The sequence below is a fragment of the Panthera uncia genome, assembly GCF_023721935.1.
Source record: "Panthera uncia isolate 11264 chromosome B3 unlocalized genomic scaffold, Puncia_PCG_1.0 HiC_scaffold_1, whole genome shotgun sequence".
Classification (NCBI taxonomy): Eukaryota; Metazoa; Chordata; class Mammalia; order Carnivora; family Felidae; genus Panthera; species Panthera uncia.
This window is the reverse complement of record NW_026057582.1, coordinates 24,461,690-24,481,061: the sequence shown is the minus strand read 5'-3', so window position 1 is coordinate 24,481,061 and position 19,372 is coordinate 24,461,690. Positions and strand designations below refer to the sequence as shown.

The 19,372-nt window shown below is 43.1% G+C and overlaps 1 protein-coding gene across 1 annotated transcript in view; it reads right to left on the bottom strand.

Annotated features, from left to right (window-relative positions):
* Window positions 1-220: 220 nt before the first annotated feature.
* The window catches only part of TMED8 (transmembrane p24 trafficking protein family member 8), a 31,526-nt gene continuing 12,374 nt past the window's right edge, over window positions 221-19,372 (bottom strand). The window contains exons 2-6 of the mRNA XM_049612422.1: window positions 14,961-15,042; window positions 8,121-8,250; window positions 6,419-6,545; window positions 5,886-6,191; window positions 221-4,573 (exon numbers count right to left, since the gene is read on the bottom strand). Coding sequence (XP_049468379.1) covers window positions 4,356-4,573; window positions 5,886-6,191; window positions 6,419-6,545; window positions 8,121-8,250; window positions 14,961-15,042 — 863 coding nt within the window. The 3' untranslated portion in view covers window positions 221-4,355. The remainder of the gene's footprint in view (window positions 4,574-5,885; window positions 6,192-6,418; window positions 6,546-8,120; window positions 8,251-14,960; window positions 15,043-19,372) is intronic.

Sequence of the window (19,372 nt, the reverse complement as noted above, 5' to 3'; positions counted from 1 at the left end):
TCCCAGAGAATCATGCATCGTGGCTTCCTGAGCACAAACAAAATTCAAACAATGACTTGCTCTCTAAAAAGCATTAATCCCTTAATGTGCGACCCCTCACAATAAAAGAAATGAAATTACCTTCCTTCAGACAGAAACTCACCTTCCAACTCTCTTCAACCACTGAGATTCTATAGGGATGGTGCTTTTTCCTTTTCCAGCAAATTCAGGTTTCCAGGAGTTCTACCCTTTTGGCTACGTGGAAAGAGACTAGTTAAAGACGCTGATGTGGACCTTTTAGACCCAGGAGAAATTCCAAATGGAAGCTCTTTAAAGAGAGAACTGTCCCACTTACTGCTATGTGTGTGACCATTCCACATAGGTTAAAGAAGATGGTGATTCCTACACCTCACAGGGAGGTCAGCCTGCAGGGGCATAGCTGGTTCGCAAACATATGCCTGTGGCCTGAGGCCCTTCTGTGATGTTGGTCAAAATTAACTGATTTCATCCCTTTCTTGGCCAAGTCAAAACCAACGGGGGCTGCCAAGACACAGCTGCACCTCCTCCCAGCCTCTTTCTAGTTTCACCATCCTTCTCCACGGCCCAGAGAACACGGAGATGAAATCCAGCCTCGGGTCAGGGGATTACACTTGGTAGAGAAGACCTACTCAGAAAGAGTCTATCCTGTTGGGAAAGACAGCTAAAGGGGTTTGGAGGTTTCTCCAACAACCATAATGAGGACCAGCAAGGCTTCTGACTTCAACAACAGTTCCAACTAATGAAATACAGACTAAAGAACTAAATAAAATTGGGATATGAGCAAAACTCTGGGATGCATTTGATAGCTTATCTCTCTTCCCCTCATTTTACTCCCTTTTTCTTCCTTACTATCAGTTTTAAAAGATAGTCCCCAAGCTGCACAAAACTCATTCACGCCTCTCCCCCTCCCTCCACTAAAACAATCATCTTTTATGTAAATGTTAGGGTCACTCAACTCCATGCCTTAGAATCATATACTTTGGGGTTAAAAGGCAACATTTTGCAGAAAAGTGGTCTTAAAAAATAAATATAAAGATACAGACTTTAGGATTTGGGTTTTTGCCTAATTGTTCCAAAGAGGAACTGGATAGGGCTCATCAAAAACATCAAAACTCAGATATTTTCTATAACTGGCAAGTTTTGCAATAATGTTGAGTCCTACTGATTAACATAAGACAGAGAACTCTCAGATTTAACTCTTTCATATACACGTAGTAGGGGGCAATATGTACTTTTAAAAAGTCTGAGGTTTCCCTTCCTAAATAACAGATAAAAAAATATTTTAAAAATACGTGAATGGCCTTATTTCAGGTTGTTACCTACTCCCACTATAAAGCTATACATTGTCTGAGGATTGAGTTGTAACTCTGGAGTCCTGAGGACCTGTCATAAAGCAACAGATTAGAATAAAGTCTTTCCAGAGCAGCGTCACAGTTACACTTACTCTACTTTTAAGTTCTCTGCTTACTGAAAATTCTTTATCAAAAAGTGTTAGAAAAAATTAACACTTTAAACATGTCCTCCTTTCTAAAAGCCCCATCTCTCGACAGAGTGGCCAAGCTAAACAGACTGAAGAAATTTAAGAAGTCAGCTACTGTGTGTAGAGAATTTCTATCTCTCTCCCACTACAAAGCATTCTCAGAATTGTTTGTTAGTATTTATTTGTGCTCTAGAGAATAGGGTGACAGGGGAAGCAGAGGACTTTGATTTCATTGTTTGCTTTTAAGAATTTGGACAGGGAGAGATTAAGGAAAGGATGATCTCTGAGGATTCGCTGGGCTATGAAGTTCTCAGTAATTACATGTGCTTCCACAAATAATATTTGGTCCCTACAGTTCAATGATTGCAGAAATTTAATAGGAGAAGAGTAAATGGTTAGCGAAAATATCTTTTTAGCCATTTTGTGCTAATGGAGCAAAGAAACGCCAGTGCAGGGTGAAATGTAACAATGTCCAGGATTTCAAAAGTGACCAGACAAAAAGAGGCACATGGAGGTGACAGGAACAGGTCCCTCAGGCTTCCCTGATGCACCAGAACCAGGATGCCAAAGAAAGTAAGTACAGAGACGCTCATGGCAAAAATAAAGAGTGTTTGTTGTCCCAGGGAGCTTGCTAGGGCCTGACAGCTCCATTTTAAGAGAAAGCCAGAAGTTAATAATAAACAGGAAAAATAAGCAAGGCTTTAGCTGACTGGGGAACAGCTCGGTAGAAAATTATTTTATAAAGATTAGACTCAATTAGCTAAGGCAGGATTCAACTTCATGCTGAAAGAGTGCTCGCTCCGTTTATCTCAGGATTAGATGATGTGCAGCGAGTTCGCTTTTTGCTGCCCAAACAGATAGTCCCTAAAATCATTTCTAATTTCTTACAAGGTAGATAAACGCTGGCCAGTGTAATCCTCTACAAAACGCACTGAAATATAAAACAATGGTGGTGTGATGCTGTTCGGTCCACAACATCCTACCCTCCTTGGGGCTTCGCTCCCAGGGGAAGAGAAGGTACAGGCTGTACGGCCCTTTGTTGGTGACACAGGTGATACCGTAAGGAGCCCTGATCGAGTTCCTGCTCCTGTAGGGAGGACAGGTTTGGTGTCAGACACCTGCACAAGAAAGGGATGAGCCAAAGGAAACATCATGAGGAAGAGTACTCCTCAGAGCAGGCAAAGGACTTCGAAATCCCAGAATCATAGGATATCCCTGATTGGCAAGTCAACTCCCCTGCACTTAATCCTGGGTGAATGGGCAGGGCCCCTCACGGCCTGGAATTCCTCACAGGGAATCCTGGGGAAGGGTGGCATCGTCCACCCCAGAAGGGCAGAGTCCTCCCAAAGTATCCTAGGACTGACCTGCAGGAAGGGAATTATCACTTCGCAGCTTCTCCTAAAATCATCATCTCACTCCACAGAAGAGGAGGCCTAAATGGCTCAGAGCAGACAGAAGCCTTCTAAGAAACAGATGGAAAGTATCTCAGAGGCAAAAATGAAATGTGCCAAAAAATAAATAAAGTAATAAATAAATTGAATCATTCCTCAAAATTCTAAGGCAGTAACAGACTCAACACAAGGAATAAGAAACAAGGAGGTACAGATAACCACAGTGGTCCCCTCTCTGCCCGAGGCCCAGCCACCCCACTGCTTTGGCTGCTGACTGAAGCTCCCCTATCCTCCCGTGGCACTCCTGGGCCTCAGGACTAATACAGTGGGAAGGCTGTGACCCGGAAAATGCAAGCTTTGGCTGGTAAAGACAAATCCCATCAGCAGCAACAGTGAAGTTTCATTACCACCTTTTCTAAGAGACTTCGAACACCAAAAGCTTTAAGCCCTCAATGCAAGAAACCTAAATCCAGAAACTTGAAGTCAGATTGTTTCTGAAGAAAAATTACTAAATAACATTCCTACCCTCGAGATAAAAAAGAGTGGTGGGGAATCTGGAGTGGTTTTTGTTTTTTAACCTTGTCTCTCAGATTATACCCCTTCTTTGATTATACAAAAAATAATAATTCAGTAACATTTGACTTGCAAAGATGTGGATTCTGAGATCAATCTAGTACCTAATTTCCACCCTTTCCCCTTCAATTGCCAGCACCCTTGCTAAGGGACACTACCTCTTGAAGCAGGAAGTGATGGAGGCAGTTTCTCCCCTCTGGATCTTAGACTACGTGATCGTCACTTAGACTGCATGGATATTCTTGCTGTGAGGGCAAGGACACAGGCGTGGGAAAGGCAAGAGGAGGGCACGAGGCAGAGTCGAACAATCTGGACTACTAACACCCCTCCAAAGGCAGTGAGGGCTCCCGGCCTGTGCTATAGACCAAGAAGAACCAGCAGGCGGGAATATGGCAGTGGTGAGAGGCTGGACAGAGCTTTCTCCATCCAAAACACTGGGTTCCTTCATGGACAATGTGTTTTTCCTCTTCCAGCACTTTCAAAAGATGAAGACTGGGTGCCACTAAACACATCTGCAATATAGGATGTGGGAGAGGAGAGAGCAGCAACTGGAATAATACCTCGTACCAAAACAAGCCTATTTTTAAAAGACAACACCCAACTACCCTTTAGGCTTTTGCCCAATGGGCTCCTTCACGGAGGGACGTGGCCGGAGTCTGAAGCAAGAGGAGCGTGAGTCAAGGACCACAGAACAGGAGCACTACACCACCACCTGCAGAAGCCGAGAAGGGGGAAAAGCTACATGGGGTCAACAGTCAGGCATGCCAGGCAGGATGTGAGGGTCAGAAGCCTCACGCTCAACTTTTAGCTCTTGCCTATCCAAAACGAGAGGCACCAGCTGGCAGCCTGCTCCAGCCAGCAAATACCCGCCTGCCTCCTGTCCCGGCGGGCCTTCAGCTAGTGTAGTAGATGTGGAAGTAGAGAGTCTTGTTGCGGAGCAGGGAGTAGGAGTTGTCAAACTTGAGCAGGTAGATGCCCTCGCCAGGGTAGTCGTGGCTGCCAGCCTGCACGTCCCGGTGGCTGTCTCGCCGGTACACCGGCATGACTTCCCCATAGCGACCTCGAAGGGAGCTCCTGGAGCCTCTCTCTACGTCTCCAACTGGGACAGGGTCTGCATAAGCAAAATGGCACAGTGTTGGGATATGACTTCAGAGACTGAGTAATCCGACCTCAAGAGAAAAGAATGGACCAGGTGACTTAGTGGCGTTTAGCCGGGGGAATGCTCTTACCCTCCTACGGGAATTTGGAGATGTCTGCTGACCTTTTGGCCATCAGAGAAACTAGTGGGTGATACTGCATTTAGAGCACTTAACATCAGGACAGTACCTGCCCAGCAAAGAAGCATCCCACCCCATATGCCAATAATGTCTCCACTGAGAAACAATGATTTAGCCTTATACAGCCCACCTAGTTCCGGAAGTGTCTGGACATCTCCAAGGGGGAGAAAATATTCCGAAGGGAAGATTCTGACATCTCTTCATTCAACAGGAGAAAGAAACAGCTAATGGAGGTAGGAAATACAAACAAACTGAACAGAGTGACCTAGAACTTCTACTTGGCCTCCTGAAGAACAGCAAAGTAAGATACAAGGCTCCCCCCCGCCTAAATACCTGAAAATTTCCCTGCAGACTTGCTTTTCCATGAAGAAGCAAGGGATTGATTTTTAAGATTATATAGAAAAATCAAGATGCTTGGAACCTACTTAGAACCTACTCATACTATTGTTAAAAAAAAAAAAAAAAAAAAAAAGCCTCGGAGTCATCCTGAGTAGGCATTGCAAATAACAACTGGAATAGAGCACAGAAACTATGTTTAAAACTACTCTGGGCCTATTTTGCAATATTTACAGATATTAAGGCACTACGTGGTACATTTCAAACTAATACAATGTTATACATCAATTATACCTCAATAAAGATTATTTAGGTTAAAAAAAACTGCTCTGGGCATGAAATGAAGGAAGTAAACAGTAGTCAGCCAACTGTGACAAGTTGGAGAGGAGTACAGTCAGCAATGTGCAATCACCCAGTTTGGTTCCAGACTAAGAACAATGGCAAATATCCCAAACTATGAGAGAAATATAAAATAATCTCGGTTTATACGTGATCTATATACTGCAGCACTGACCCACCCCTTTCCTGCCCATCCCATCCCTTTCCCCAAGGAGATGTTGGGGAAACAGCTGGGTACTGATTAAAAGCAAAAGAAGCTTTCCACTAAGGCACCAATACCAACCCCACCAGAATGTTCTTTGAGGGTCAGACTTTGGCCTGTACCACTCAGTTTAGCTTACAGTGCTGAAAGCAGGATTCCTTGCCTGCATTCTAAGGAAGGGAAGGACTGGTATAATACGTGAAGTGGTCATTAGAAACTGGGTTGAGCCAGAAGAAGCAAATTGCAAATTATGTTAAAATTAAATTTACCTTCAATCTCTTCCTCCTCTTCTTCATCTTCATCCTCATCCTCACTGGAATCACTGACCTGCACAGTTATGTCAGTGCTGGTTACAGGGGTCCAGTCAAAATAAACTCCAAAGCCAATGTCATAGTCATCAGTCGCAAACTCCCAGCAAACACGCTTCCCCTCTGGATGGGTAGGTACCCGGATGGTCACCACCTCACCCCGCTTCACCACCAGACGGCTGTTCTTCTCTTTGCCCAGCTTGCTTTTGAATTCCTTCATCTTGGTAAAGGTCCAGATGCACGGAGGAGCCATCAGAGGTGGGGACACTAAAAGGACAAGCAGCTTACTACTGAGAAACCAAGAGAAAATACAGCCAAATGTGGCATTTTGCTTAGGCAGGGTGTCATAGTCAAAGACATTCTTTCTACTTCCTGGCTTCTTTGACTGCCTTTCACAAGTCACCTTCTTAGTTTCCTTCCATCTGTCTGCCTGCCTTTATTTAAGCACCCACCGGGAACAAAGAAACTACCTTCCATACCCCCAAAGGTCTCACCTTTCCTGTGATCCCCCAGGAGATCTGCAGATTCCAAATCAGCTGAAAGGATATCTATAGCTCCTGTGTGCTCAGACTGGATCATAACGATGTCCCCGGACCTTTGTGGAACTTGGTACTTGGCCATCTGCACAATGGAAATCTGATTAGAGCACTTACTAGCGTGGCAGATTCCAATTAGCCTCCTTCCCAAGGGGGCTGCCCACCCCTGCCCTATTGCCTCCACTTTCCATCAGCTCAAAGCCTGATGTGCTATGTTCCCTCCTCCCTCCCTTTTGCAGCTCTCCCACTCCAGACCCTTTATAAAATCCTTGCCCGTGAATTTCCTCCAAGCTTGCTACTGACTTCTGCACCAACAGTGTTTCTGTGCCGCACCGTGACCTGCACAGCACCTCCCTGTGGCCCCTCTCATGACAGCGCTTGTATCCGGGGTAAAGCCCGGCTCTGACTCTGCCACACAGCCTCCCGCTACAATCCCCACTCCCAGGCTACCTCCAGATCCCTGTCAATCAAGTCACCAAAGCACTGCAGAGAGAACCTGTGGTTTATATTCTCTGTCCCTGGCTTATCCACAGCACATCCGGGATGTCCCATGCCACTGGCTGTCACATCCACTAACAGTGTTCTGTAAATAATTGTCATTTCACTTGTTTTAATGTATTTAAACAGTCCATTTGCTGCCAGATATCTAACCTCCATGGAAGTATACAAGCATCCCTTGAAATTCGAAGCCCTCGCTAACCCATGGCAGGAGGCTGCAGTCTCTCTCTAGCGGGTTTCACATGAAACCACTCAGATCAGTGCTCCCGTTTCTTGTTTTTATGCCATAACTTCTTGATCCTCTCCAAACAGTCAGCAGGCAACTCAAGAAATGTACACCCACTGGCCACACAGGACAGCATACCAGTGAGATGGCTATCCAGTTAAGAAACCAGAATTATATTTGCAAGAAAGAAAGAAAGAAATTTTGAATTCATCCTAGACTATATTCTCATAATATCTCTTTCTGAAGATATTACCTCTATTGCCAAATGAGGTGAATCAGACTTTGGCTAACCTGCTTACATGAGTCTTTCCTTTTCCACAAGGCTAAACAAAGGATTTAGTTTGCAACATATTAGCAGCACAGCATTAGTAAAGTCACCAATAGATCTTGGCTTCAGTTCCCTCATCTGTAAAATGGGAACATAATGGTACCTGTCTCATAGGTTTCTTCTCAGAAGCAAATGAAGTATTGTGGATAAAAATGCTTCGTAAAGCAAATGTAATGATAATGTTCGGCATTGTCTTTATTGACCATAATACCATTAGTAATTATAATCTATGTGTTAGTAATAATACAAACAACTCCTTCCTCCATGGCAGGGAGATTACTGCTATCTACACCACTTCTATGGAACCTTGACCATAAATACTGAGTAGATCTACCACAAAAAAACTGAAGCTAAAACACGATCCCATGCTTGAAGGCTCTTCACATCCAGAGGATGTCAGACGACACATGAGCATCCATTCTAACACTTCATTTCTTGAGTAGCTGCTGGTTCAGTGATGGGCCCTGAGGGTGACACACACGACCATTCTCCAAATAAATAAAACTGAGACGCCCCAATGCTTTCTAGGTCCAACCCATCCACACACATCTAGATTCTGGTGCCACACACCGCTCCTCCCGAAGAGACTGCGACATTGCCCTCCCTACCTTGTTGAGGACCTGGGTCTGGTCTGCAGGCAGCGATTCCTGCTCCACCAAGGCCTGCGCCTCCAAGGCACCAGCTGTCTTTCGCAGATCTTCGGTGGCATCCTCACTCGCTCGAGATACCGTCTGTGGCCTCTCAGAAGAAGACAGCATGTCAATTCAAGGACTCTTTCAAAGGGCACAGTAGTCTTGGAGAAACTTAGAAATAAAACAACCTTCAAGGGACATCTCCCAAACTCTGCTTTCCTCTGGCATTTGGGTCCACTGTCAGTTTAGCTGACCACTGCCCCGGGCTGACTTGGCCCACAATAAAGCAGTGACAGCGTGTGATGGCCCAGGACTGATGAAGCCAGGCCCCAGGTTCTGAGAACCATGGCAAACATGCAGGTCAGTCGTCTGAGTTTTGTTCTCTGGGACCCACACCATCTGCTCCACACAGGATTTCAACAAAAGAAAAGTCAGAATCCCAGTTCTGTTCTACACATAAAACTTCTGTTAGAAGCAAACAGAGGAGGCCTCGCCAGGGCCAGAAATCAATCACCAAAACACAGGGAGTGAAAACTGATTAGCAAGGCCATCCCTCTCCAGTCAGGCTGGGAGCAGTCTTTCAGCCTTTCCGCTTCACACCATCCTCCAGATCACATTGGCTAATAAAAGAAGGTCATCATTTTCTTTCCCTTTTTAAGCACATTAATCTATTATCCCAATGACTTAAGGCCTGACAATTTGAATACTTTTAAAGAAGCAGAGGAATAATTTCGGCCCTCTTCCCTTTCCCCTGGCTTCTGGAAAGACCACAAAGTGAGCTAGGTGCCAGGGCAATGGCACAATACCCCAGGTCTCTTGGAAATCTGTTGTCAACAAAAGGTGGCATGGGATTCTTTAGAGCAGTAGTCATCAGAGTTCAGCGCGAGGACTGCTGGGGCTCTTCAGACTTTTTTTATAATAATTCTAAAACGTGATTGCCTTTTTTGATTTCCATCTTCTCAAGAGAATACATTAGAGTTTTCCAGTATAGGACACGAGATGTTGCAACAGAATGTACGCGGAAGCAGATCTAAGAATCCAACTGTCTTTGTGAAGCCAGACATGAAAGAGAGTTACAACATCTCTCTTCTCACTAAATTATTTCTGCTTTGGAAAACAGTTGTTTTCCATTAAAAACATATTATTTATGTTTACATGCAATGAGTTCATTATTTTCATTTTTAAATCAATAACTATTTTTTAATTTTTCAGTTTTAATTTCTAATATAGTAAACATTGATAGAGATAAACCACAGGAAAAATTCTTTGGGATTCTCAATAACTTTGAATTGTGTAAAGGTTTGAGAACCACTGCTTTCACGGATCATTTCCCCACTGAGTAAATGACTGGAAAACAGTACCAGAGACAATATGGGGAAACAGGACTTATTTGGTGTTTATTAGTTTCTTTCTCTCTTCTTTTTTTAATTATAAACAAGAAAAAGCACTCCTAGTTTACAAATTACCTCTTTTCAGACAAAATAGAGCCATCTTTTGGAGTATACAAGTCACCCCAACCTACCTCAGGACAAACAAGAGGTAGTCACTATAAAAACCAAACGTATGGGATACTGTTGATTTTTATGGTTTTGCTTGGGTAATCCTGTGTAAAATGTACATTAGTCTAGGCTGCAAGCCTATTTTTTCTCTTAAGCCCAGAAATTCCAGTCTGCTTTTGTTTCTTGACACTATTTATCCCTATCTGTGTCCTCCATTAGTAAGTGAGCCTGATGGCAGGGATGGGCCCTGTTCCCGGCATGCATGGCATCTACTGCCAGGCCCATCACATGGAACCCTCATCTCCTAAAATGACCTCATGTCGTCGTGCTCAGTCCGTTGCAGTCACAATGGTCTCTTGAATCTGAGGGTCCTCAAGCACCTCAAGCATTCGAGGGTTTTGCACCCGCTGTCACCTCAGCCTAGAATATCCTGCTGCCAGTTACCGGAGGGCTTTCTTCAGGCTTCTGCTCAGCTATCACTTCTAGGGAGGCTCCCCAGATATCCGCATGTTGAATGGTTCACCCTGCCCTAGCCCCATCAGTCCTTTTAGCCTTACCCTGTTCACCTGTGTTCACTGCACTCACTACTGCCTGACATATTATGTCTCATATCTTGTTGACTGCAAGGTGTATATTTGTTTTCAGATTTTAACACAAACGAAATGCAAGATGTCCTAAAAACTGGTGGTGTCTTACAACTGCCCGGGGACTGGACTGACACAGTCTTTGCCCAGGAGATTTGCATTTGCTTCTGCCAGTATTCAGGAGGCTTCCAACTGAGACAACTTGAATAAGTTCTGTGTGAGGGTTTTGTTCAAACTCCAATGGCACGGTGAATTTAGACCACAGACTGGTGACTACAGACTCATGGTTCATATTCTCAGCGGAGATCTTTTTCTCCTCCCCTTACACAGAGCCAAGATGGAAACATTCAAGTTTTCTTGTGGTCCTTCTCTGTGTGGAGGGATCTTTTTTCTTGTTTACCTTTTCACTGAAGGTTCACGCTTTTGGTGTCCTAGCTCCATGAAGGATGGGAGCGGGTGGGGGTGGGAGGGAGTGTCTATTACTAGACTCTCTACCTGGGACATTTTTCCCTTTCTTGGTAGTTCATTAAATAACAGTACATCTTACAGGTGATGGCAACTTAGAGTCTATGAAATAGGATGTATGCTTGCTTTCTGTCTGCCCTTCCCACTAGAATAGAAACGCCACGAGACCAGGGACTTGGACTGTTTGTTCATTTGTGGTATCTCCATTGCCTAGAACACTGCCAGGTAAGTAGCAGGCTCTCAACAAATATCTGTTGAATGAATAAATAGTAGACGGTCCCAAAATATTTGTTGAATAAATAAATGAATATATTAATTTTTGTCTAGGAGCAAAAGAGAAATACTGGCATGTGAGAATACAAGTTAATCTGACCATTAGCCTGACCTTACTGTACATGGCATCTAAAATTAAGTCTCCTCTTTGCCTTTGTGTATGCTACTTTGTATAAATATTGTTCTGCTTATTAAAAAAGTTTTAGGGGTGGGGCGCCTGGGTGGCTCAGTCGGTTAAGCGTCCGACTTCAGCTCAGGTCACGATCTCGCGGTCTGTGAGTTCGAGCCCCGCGTTGGGCTCTGGGCTGATGGCTCAAAGCCTGGAGTCTGCTTCCGATTCTGTGTCTCCCTCTCTCTCTGCCCCTCCCCCGTTCATGCTCTGTCTCTCCCTGTCTCAAAAATAAATAAAAACGTTAAAAAAAAAAATTTTTTTTTTTAAATTAAAAAAAAAAAAAGAAAAGAAAAAAGAGTTTTAGGGGTGCCTAGATGGCTCAGTCAGTTGAGCATCCAACCTTTGATTTTGGCTCAGGTCATGATTTCATGGTTCATGAGTTTGAGTCCCACATCGGGCTCCACACTGATGATGTGGAGCCTGCTTGGGATTCTCTCTCTCCTTCTCTCTCTGCCCCTCCCACGCTCTCTCTCTCTCTCAAAATAAATTTTAAAAAATCTTTTAAAAATAAATAAACTATTTTAGAGAATAGTTCTTTTTAAATTTTTTAATGTTTACTTATTTTTGAGAGAGACAGAGAAACAGCGCAAGTGGGGGAGGGGCAGGAGACCCAGAATCCAAAGCAGGCTCCAGGCTCTGAGCTGTCAGCACAGAGCCCAAAGCGGGGCTCGAACCCACAAATGGCTAGATCATGACCTGAGCCGAAGTTAGCCGCTTAACCAACTGAGGTACCCAGGCACACCAACAAATAAACTATTTTAAACAGGACATGCAACAGCCACATGAGTTTAATGTTCACATTAGCATTTCATGCTCTGAAGAATCAATGAAGGGTATTTGGGGAAAGATAAATTGCAAATCACTTGATGCCAATGATAAATCACATAAAGGAAAAACTCTCACTGTAAGCCTTCCGGTTTGTGCTGACCCAGAGCAGGGAGGCCATCCCAAGGGAGGGGACAGCCTGACCAGCCTGCCAGCCTCACTGGCAAGAGAGAGAGTTGGGCCCTTCCGTTTCTAATACACACAAAACATAAACACTGCACTTCAAGCGTCATTTGGACTGGACTTCTTTCTTCACACACTAGATTTTAGAAACAGAGCTTTAAAATTAAATCTCCTTTTTTCTAAGAATGTTGTAGATTCTTCACTCAAAACTTTATTCTTAGGAGGAAACATCAGTCCGTGTCAAAAGCCAGCCCCAAACATCCCTCAGATCAACATCCAGAAAAAGGCTGGTGGCAGCAAGAAGGAAAAGGCGCTCCCTCCTGGGATTTGAGGAGAACAGGAATTGTCTCAAATCAACACAGCCTTGGGGAGGCTTGGTCTTCTAAAGGGACTATTCTATAAATAACCTAGTAGCTCTAAGCATAGAACTCAAAACCCTTCTAATGCTACTTACCAGAACGAGCTTTATTTTTTATTTATTTATTTTTTTTTTTTTTTAACATTTATTTATTTTTGAGACAGAGAGAGACAGAGCATGAATGGGGGAGGGGCAGAGAGAGAGGGAGACACAGAATCGGAAGCAGGCTCCAGGCTCTGAGCTATCAGCCCAGAGCCAGACGCGGGGCTCTAACTCACGGACCGCGAGATCGAGATCGTGACCTGAGCTGAAGTCAGACGCTCAACCGACTGAGCCACCCAGGCGCCCCCAGAATGAGCTTTAGAGAACAAACCTAGAGCTGTGTGAACTTGGGCAAATTTTTAAATTCACCGTTTTGTTTTCCTCATTGGAAAAGAAACACCTGTTTCAGTAGGGTTGTTAGGAGGATTAAACGGTAGAATGCATTTTCGCACCTAGTATAGTACTGAGCAAACAGAAACATTCTGTAAAAGGGGGGTCTGGGTGGCTCAATGGGTTGAGCAGCTGTCTGACTCTTGTTTTCAGCTCAGGTCATGATCCCAGGGTCGTGGGATCAAGCCCTGAATCAGGCTCCACACTGAGCATGGAGCCTGCTTAAAATTCTCTCCCTCTGCCTCTCTCTCCTGCTTGCACTCTCTAAAATAAAGATTTAAAAAAACTTTTTTAAGGGGCGCCTGGGTGGCGCAGTCGGTTAAGCGTCCGACTTCAGCCAGGTCACGATCTCGCGGTCCGTGAGTTCGAGCCCCGCGTCGGGCTCTGGGCTGATGGCTCGGAGGCTGGAGCCTGTTTCCGATTCTGTGTCTCCCTCTCTCTCTGCCCCTCCCCCGTTCATGCTCTGTCTCTCTCTGTCCCAAAAAAAAAAAAAAAAAATTATAAAAAAAAAAAAAAACTTTTTTAAGAAACATTCTGTAAAAAGTAACTATTTTATTATCATTATTATGGAGAATATTCAATGAAGCATGGCTATTATATTATTATCACTAACTATATTACCATTATTATTATATTAAACATTATTATCTCCCATCATCTGAATTCTGGGGGAAAAAGCTTTATTTCATATGCAAAAGTAAGAAGAAAGAAATTCTACTCAAGAAATAACAAACTGGGGCACCTGGCTGACTCAGTTGGTGGAGCATGTAACCCTTGATCTCAGGGTTGTGAGTTCTAGCCCCACAATGGGCATAGAGTTTACTTAAAAATAAAATAAAATACTTTTTTAAAAAAAGGAAGTAACAGTAGCACCTGGGTGGCTCAGTAGGTTAAGCCTCCAACTTCGGCTCACATCATGAACTCAATTCATGAGTTCGAGCCCCACATCAGGCTCTCTATTGTCAGTGCAGATCCCACTTCGGATCCTCTATCCCCCTCTCTCTCTGCCCCTTCCCCACTTACATTCTCTCAAACTCTATCTCTCTCAAAAATAAACATTTAAAAAAAGATTTTAAAAAAAGATTTTAAAAAAAGGAATAACAGATTGTTTAAATATCTTGACATTCCTCCCTACGCCCAGCCATCAACTTTGTGTGGGGCATTGAGACCACACTGGTTCTACTCAACAGTACTGTGCCATGAGCAGATCAGTTGGGCTATAATATCCATTTGCTCAGGGTTCTCAAAAATACAGTTTTTCATTAATTATTCCATTAATTTTTTGGGTTTCCACTTATTCTAGAGCTCAGTACAACTGTTTCCTTTCTGCTATATACTCTGATATTAATGACAGTAGATAGATGAAATGGATGGAGCAGGAAATTAAGAAGAACAATCTGAGGGGCACCTGGGTGGCTCAGTCAGTAAAGAGTCCAACTTTGGCTCAGGTCACGATCTCACGGTTTGTAAGTTTGAGCCTCGTGTTGGGCTCTGTGCTGACAGCTCAGAGCCTGAAGCCTGCTTTGGATTCTATGTCTCCCTCTCTCTCTACCCCTCCCCCGCTCACACTCTGTCTCTCTCTCTCTCTCTCTCAAAAATAAATATTTAAAAAAATTTTTTAAAAAAAGAATAACAATATGAAGGTTCTCACACTGGTTTAATCTAAAAATTACATTAGAAAAAAACCCCTCCAAAAGTGTGTGTGTGTGTGTGTGTGTGTGAGTGTGTGTGTGTGTGTGTGTGTGTGTGTGGCTGTGTATCTTATGGGTAAAAACCAAACACACATTGTCTTGAAAGTCTACCTGGGATCCATGTCTAATGTTTTAACATTTCAACGTGGGCTTCAAGAGAAGATAAAAAAGACTACACTTTTTGTTACAATTTCGTTCTCTGGGAGTGAAGAAAATTTCATAATCTGAAAGAGATCTGACACTGCCCCTAAACACACTTAAGGGCTAATTAGTCACCAAACCATCCATACTCTTCACTCCAACTTGCTGTCCCCCTCAAAGTTGCCATCCACATCTCATTAATCCCTTATCTCCGGAGATAAACCTCTAGGAGCCAAGCAGTTGCTGTCCCTACCTGTAGGGTGAGGAATGGGACTCTGGATCAGAGGCAGAAGCCACTAGAGAGGTCACCTTGGTGTTTTCTAGATCTTCATTCTCTAGAAAATCATGGAAAGAAATATTCAATATTTGAGAAGAGGCACAATCATAATTATCTTGTACCTTTAAAAAAATCTGGCAATTTCAACCAACCTTCTCTTTACAAAAATATCCTGGGCATCAATTTCTGAGAGGCCCAGTGCATAAATTATTCAAGTCCTCACATCCAAGTATTCTCAGACCATCATAACCCATTCATGAAAGAATAAAACCCTTTCCAAAACAAGTCCCCACAAAAATTCATTCTAATTTAAGAATCACACTTCTCAGAAAGCATATGGTTAAATTAGGTAAAATACAGAAGGCAGAGTGAGATTTAGGATGAAATGAACTGGAATTCAGAACCAAAGGATGGAGGGTCACCACCACATTCGGTAGGCTCCCACCACATATCAGAGGGAAAGGATTTTTGTAATTTCTTTCACTCACTCACTCACTCACCAAGGACTTACTGGAGAACTGTTAGGTAGTCTCAAGGAGCATACAGGTGAAATGCATAATGAAGGCCATGTCCCCCAGGTCACAAGCCTAGGACTGGTATCATTGCCATTTTACAAGTAAGAACACTAAGGTACAGACAGATTCAAATGTGGGCAGTCATGCTCCTAACGTTTAGGTGCTACTAAGTCTTATGGTTTATTCACCTAGACTTTCCTTGAGCACTCAGAAAATGGTTCAGCATATTTAGATAAGCCCTGGTTTAACCTCCTTTAGTTAAGACTGAAAGAAACTGAAACCCAAAGTCCACTTCTCAGTACAAAATACAACTTAATGAAGTAAATGTCAAAAACTGCAAATTTCAGAGTTTGGTAACAACATAAAAGTGCAAATGATGGACAAATCCTTCTGATACAACTTAAATCCAACCTCATTTTTTCGTATGTGAAAAGATCTATTTTTCTTTCTGTCAACTCACATTCTCATAGATAGAAAGACCTTAGAGCTTATGCCACCCAATTTTCTTCTTGGGACGTAATAGAAAATACATATATTAGTTTCTGCCCCCGGTTCCTGGCACAGAACTCCAAAAATCCTGATGATTTCCTAAGTGAAAAGAGCAGTAGGAGCATGTTTTGTTCTAATACTTGGTCTTTGATTCCAGTTCCTGACACAGAGTTCATAAATCCCTTGGCATTTACTAGGTGTTAGTAGTGTCTTATGTTCTAATGAGGTGACTCTGGATGGACGCCTGGATGGGGGCTGCTCACCAGAAAGACCAAGCCACAATCAGAGGCTTGGAATTGTGACCCCAGCCCCATTCGCCAGCGAGGGGAGAGGGGCTGGCAATGAAGTTAATGATTGATCATGCTGACGTGATACAACCTCCACAAAAACCCCCAAAGTACAGGGTTTGGAGAGCTTCTAGGTTGGCGAACACATCCATATCTTGGGAGGGTGACGTACCCCAACTCCCAGGGGACAGAAGCTCCTGCACTCAGGATCCTCCTGGACCTCACCCTCTGTATCTCTTCAGCTGACTATTCATCTGTATCCTTTCTCATATCCTTTAATCAACTGGTAAATGTAAGTATCTCCCTGAGTTCTCTGAGCTGCTCTAGCAAATCATCAAATCCAAGGAGGGGAGGTCATGGGAACCTCCAATTTATAGCCAAGTCAGTAGGCAATTGTGGGTAACCTGAGACCTACTACTTGAGAATGACATCTAAAGTTGGCTGAGGAACAGTTTAATGGGACCAAGCCCTTAATCTGTGGGATGTAACACTATATATCCAGGTAGAGTGTCATAATTCAGTTAAATTGTAGGACACCCAGATGGTGTCACAGAATTGTTTGGTGTGAGGGAAAAACACCCACCTCTGGTGTCAGAAGTGCAGTGAGAGGGAGTCGGTGTGATAGTAAAGTAGAAACTCAGAAGGACTAAGCTTTCTTTAAACCTCCCAACAAAGGAACTGAGTCTCAGACAATTGTCAAATGTTTCCCAGTCTCTGCTACTCTGTGAAGAGGCCCTTTTCACAAAGAGACAATGAGAATACAAAGTTCTCCCCTATGTTGACCTAAGTAAAATCTGTTTCCTACTAAGCCCTGCCCTTCTATCCTTCCTCCCAATATCCTTTCAAATATTTACAGCCTGCTATCATCTTTCCTGCAAATTCCTCCTCAGGCTGACCATTTCCAGTTCTTTCAATCATCCCTTAGACGACCTCTGACCACATTGGCCTTGTTCTGTTGTTCCTCTTTGTTCCATTTAAAGTAAGGGACTTGGGGGGCACCTGGGTGGCGCAGTCGGTTAAGCGTCCGACTTCAGCCAGGTCACGATCTCGCGGTCCGTGAGTTTGAGCCCCGCGTCAGGCTCTGGGCTGATGGCTCGGAGCCTGGAGCCTGTTTCCGATTCTGTGTCTCCCTCTCTCTCTGCCCCTCCCCCGTTCATGCTCTGTCTCTCTCTGTCCCAAAAATAAATAAAAAACGTTGAAAAAAAAAAATTTAAAAAAAAATAAAAAAATAAAAAAAAAAAAATAAAGTAAGGGACTTGGGGCACCTGGGTGGCTCAGTCGGTTGAGGATCTGACTTCAGCTCAGGTCATGATCTTGCAGTTTGTGAGTTCGAGCTCTGTATCGGGCTCTGTGCTGACAGCTGGGAGCCTGGAGTCTGCTTCAGATTCTGTGCGTGTGTGTGTGTGTGTGTGTGTGTGTGTGTGTGTGTGTCTGCCCCTTCCCCGCTCGCACTCTCTCTCTCTCAAAAATAAACATTAAAAAAAAATTTTTAATTCCTACAACTCAATAGGAACAATCCAAATAACAATCCACTAACAATCCAATAACCCGATTTAAAAATGGGCTAAAGACTGAAATATACATTTCTCCAAAAAAGACATCTAGATGCCCAACAAGTATATGAAAAGATGCTCAGCATCACTAATCATCAGGAAATGCAAATCAAAACCACAAAAAATGAAGTATCACCTTACCCTGTTAGGATAGCTATTATTAAAAAACAAAAACAAAAACAAAAACAAAAAAACAGCAAGATAAGCATTGGAGAGGATGTGTAGAAACTGGAACCCTTAAATCTACATGAGAATGTAAAATGGTGAAGCCACTATGGACAACAGTAGTATAAAGATTCCTCAAAAAATTAAAAATAGAATTACCATATCATCTACCAATCCCATTTCTAGGTATTCATCCAAAAAAATTTAAATCAGGATCTCGAAGAGATATTAGGACTCCAATGTTACAGTGTGACACTAGTCACAATAGCCAAAATGTGATAACAACTTAACTGTCCATTGACAGATGAATGGGTAAAGAAAATGTGGCAGGGGTGCCTGGCTGGCTCAGCCAGTAGAGCACACGACTCTTAATCTCAGGGTCATGAGTTCAAGCCCCACATTGGGCATGGAGCCTCCTTAAAAATGTGGTAGTTTAAAAAAAAGGTGGTATACACACACACACAATGGAATATTACAATATTCTTTAAAGAGAAGGAAATTCTGCAACATGTGATTACATGGATGAACCTTAAGAACATTATGCTAAATAAGCCAGTCACAGAAGGATACATATTGCACAATTCCACTTATATGAGGTATCTAAAATAGCCAAACTCACAAAATCAGAGAGTAGAATGATGTTTGTCAGGGCATGGGAGGAGAGGGAAATGGGGAGTTGCTAGTCAATGCGTATAAAGTCTTAAGTATACAAGATGAATAAGTTCCAGAGATCTGCTGTACAATATTGTGCCAATAATTAACAATACTGTATCGTACACAAAAAAATTTTAAGGAAATATTTAGAAGCACTTCACAGAAATAAAAAGAATAAACATTAGTAAAATAAACAAAGGAAACACCATGCCAGTTCGGTGTGTACAGCAAGTTCAGCGTGTCCCGCCAATTTAACACATTATTTAATGAATTCCTAACAAGTGGCTGGCCCCACACCAGATACTCAAGATGATGCACTAAAGCAGACACAGTTCTGGCCCTCATGAAGCCAGAGGTCTAGCAGGGCAGACTGTGAAGGGCCCTCATCCCACAGGTGATCAAGAATTTTAAGCTTAAATTTAAGCTAGGAAATGACATGATCAAATTTATATTTTTTGGTAGAATTCTATAGCAGCTGTTGGTAAGATGGATTTTGCCGGATCAGATGGGAGGCCTTTGCCAAGTTCACGAGAGATAATGAGGACCTAATAGTGATAGCTGAGAAAGAGTAGAGACGACTCTCTTAGAAAATCATTAGGTGGTCAAGTTTGTTTTCAGGATGCCCATGCTGGTGACGCTTATTTTTTTTTCTTTATATATATATATTTTTTTTTTTTCTCTATTTCACAATAAAGATTTGAAGAGGTGTCAGTGTATAATCTAGT